At 34.0% G+C, this 1250-nt stretch overlaps 1 protein-coding gene across 1 annotated transcript in view; it reads right to left on the reverse strand.

Moving 5' to 3' along the window:
* The window catches only part of ATRNL1 (attractin-like 1), a 739312-nt gene that overhangs the window by 570805 nt on the left and 167257 nt on the right, over nucleotides 1-1250 (reverse strand). Inside the window, exon 13 of the mRNA XM_012663875.1 lies at nucleotides 852-970. Within this exon, the coding sequence (XP_012519329.1) occupies nucleotides 852-970 (119 nt within the window). The remainder of the gene's footprint in view (nucleotides 1-851; nucleotides 971-1250) is intronic.

The following is a 1250-nucleotide window of genomic DNA, read 5'->3' on the forward strand; positions in this document are numbered from 1 at the left end:
AATTATATTAACTTAAACGGGGAAGGTAACTTAATGTTAAATATGTTGACATCTAAAAAACATGGGATGTCTTGGTGCTACTCATTTAAAATCTTAATATTTGATGCTCTTAATTCATTTTCATCTACCATAAATTTACCATCTACCATATTAATTTAACAATTTTTTCAATAGTCCTTCTTCATCTAAAGTAGAACTTCAGTACTAATGACATTTTGAACCAGATAATTATTTGTCATAGGAAGGCTATTCCATGCATTGTACAATATTTAGCACTATCTGTGGCCTCTACTAACTAGATGCCAGCAGCAGCTCCATAGCTGTGACAGACAAAAATATCTCCACACATTGCCAAATGTCCTCTGTGGGACAAAACTGTTTCCAATTTAGAATCACTAAAGACAGTTAAAATGGAAACCACTACTAACCCCAGGTTAAACTTACATACAAAGTACGTAAACAAAACACTAGACCATACTACCATTAATGCATGTCTGACTGGAATCCAGTGGAAATTATTCCAATACCTAGCCATATAATCCTATTGCTTTCAGCACAGAAGACAATGTTTATACCTATAGTCTTTTTTAAAATCAGTTCTGGAAAAATTTTTCCAGTCTCATTCATGAAAAGAAGTAAAAGTTACTGGATTCAAAATTGAATATAAACTGACAAATTTGAGCAAAAGCTACAGTCTCACGTTAAAACTTAGCAAGAAGTGAATGATTCCCTACATATTTTCCAAATGTCTTAACGTGTAAAGTGCTATTTTATAAAGTGCTGTTAAACGGTAAGCTAATGATATAAAGCAGCAATGCTAACTACATCACCATTTACCCATAAATACTAACCATACTGCAGTTACTGTTTGCCGAAATGCATTTCTTGTCATCACACCATTGACACCCATTTGTATTGGCAGTACAGCTGGCACAATCTGCATATCTGTAACATCTGTCATCAGTAGCAGCTATAATACAAATGGGACACAGAACATACCAGGATTAAAAAATGTTACACTTTTTAATTCACATCTTTATAAATATCTATTTAAACTAGTGCAACCTCTGTGGAAAGCAATATGGAGATATCTTAAAGAGATACAAGTAGAAGTACCATTCGATCCAGCAACCCCATTACTGGGTATCTACCCAAAAGACCAAATGATATTGTATAAGAAAGACACCTGCACCCGAATGTTTATAGCAGCACAATTCACAATTGCAAAGATGTGGAAACAACCCAAGTGT

This window comes from Propithecus coquereli, unplaced genomic scaffold, assembly GCF_000956105.1.
Source record: "Propithecus coquereli isolate 6110/MARCELLA unplaced genomic scaffold, Pcoq_1.0 Scaffold84, whole genome shotgun sequence".
In the NCBI taxonomy this organism is placed as follows: domain Eukaryota; kingdom Metazoa; phylum Chordata; class Mammalia; order Primates; family Indriidae; genus Propithecus; species Propithecus coquereli.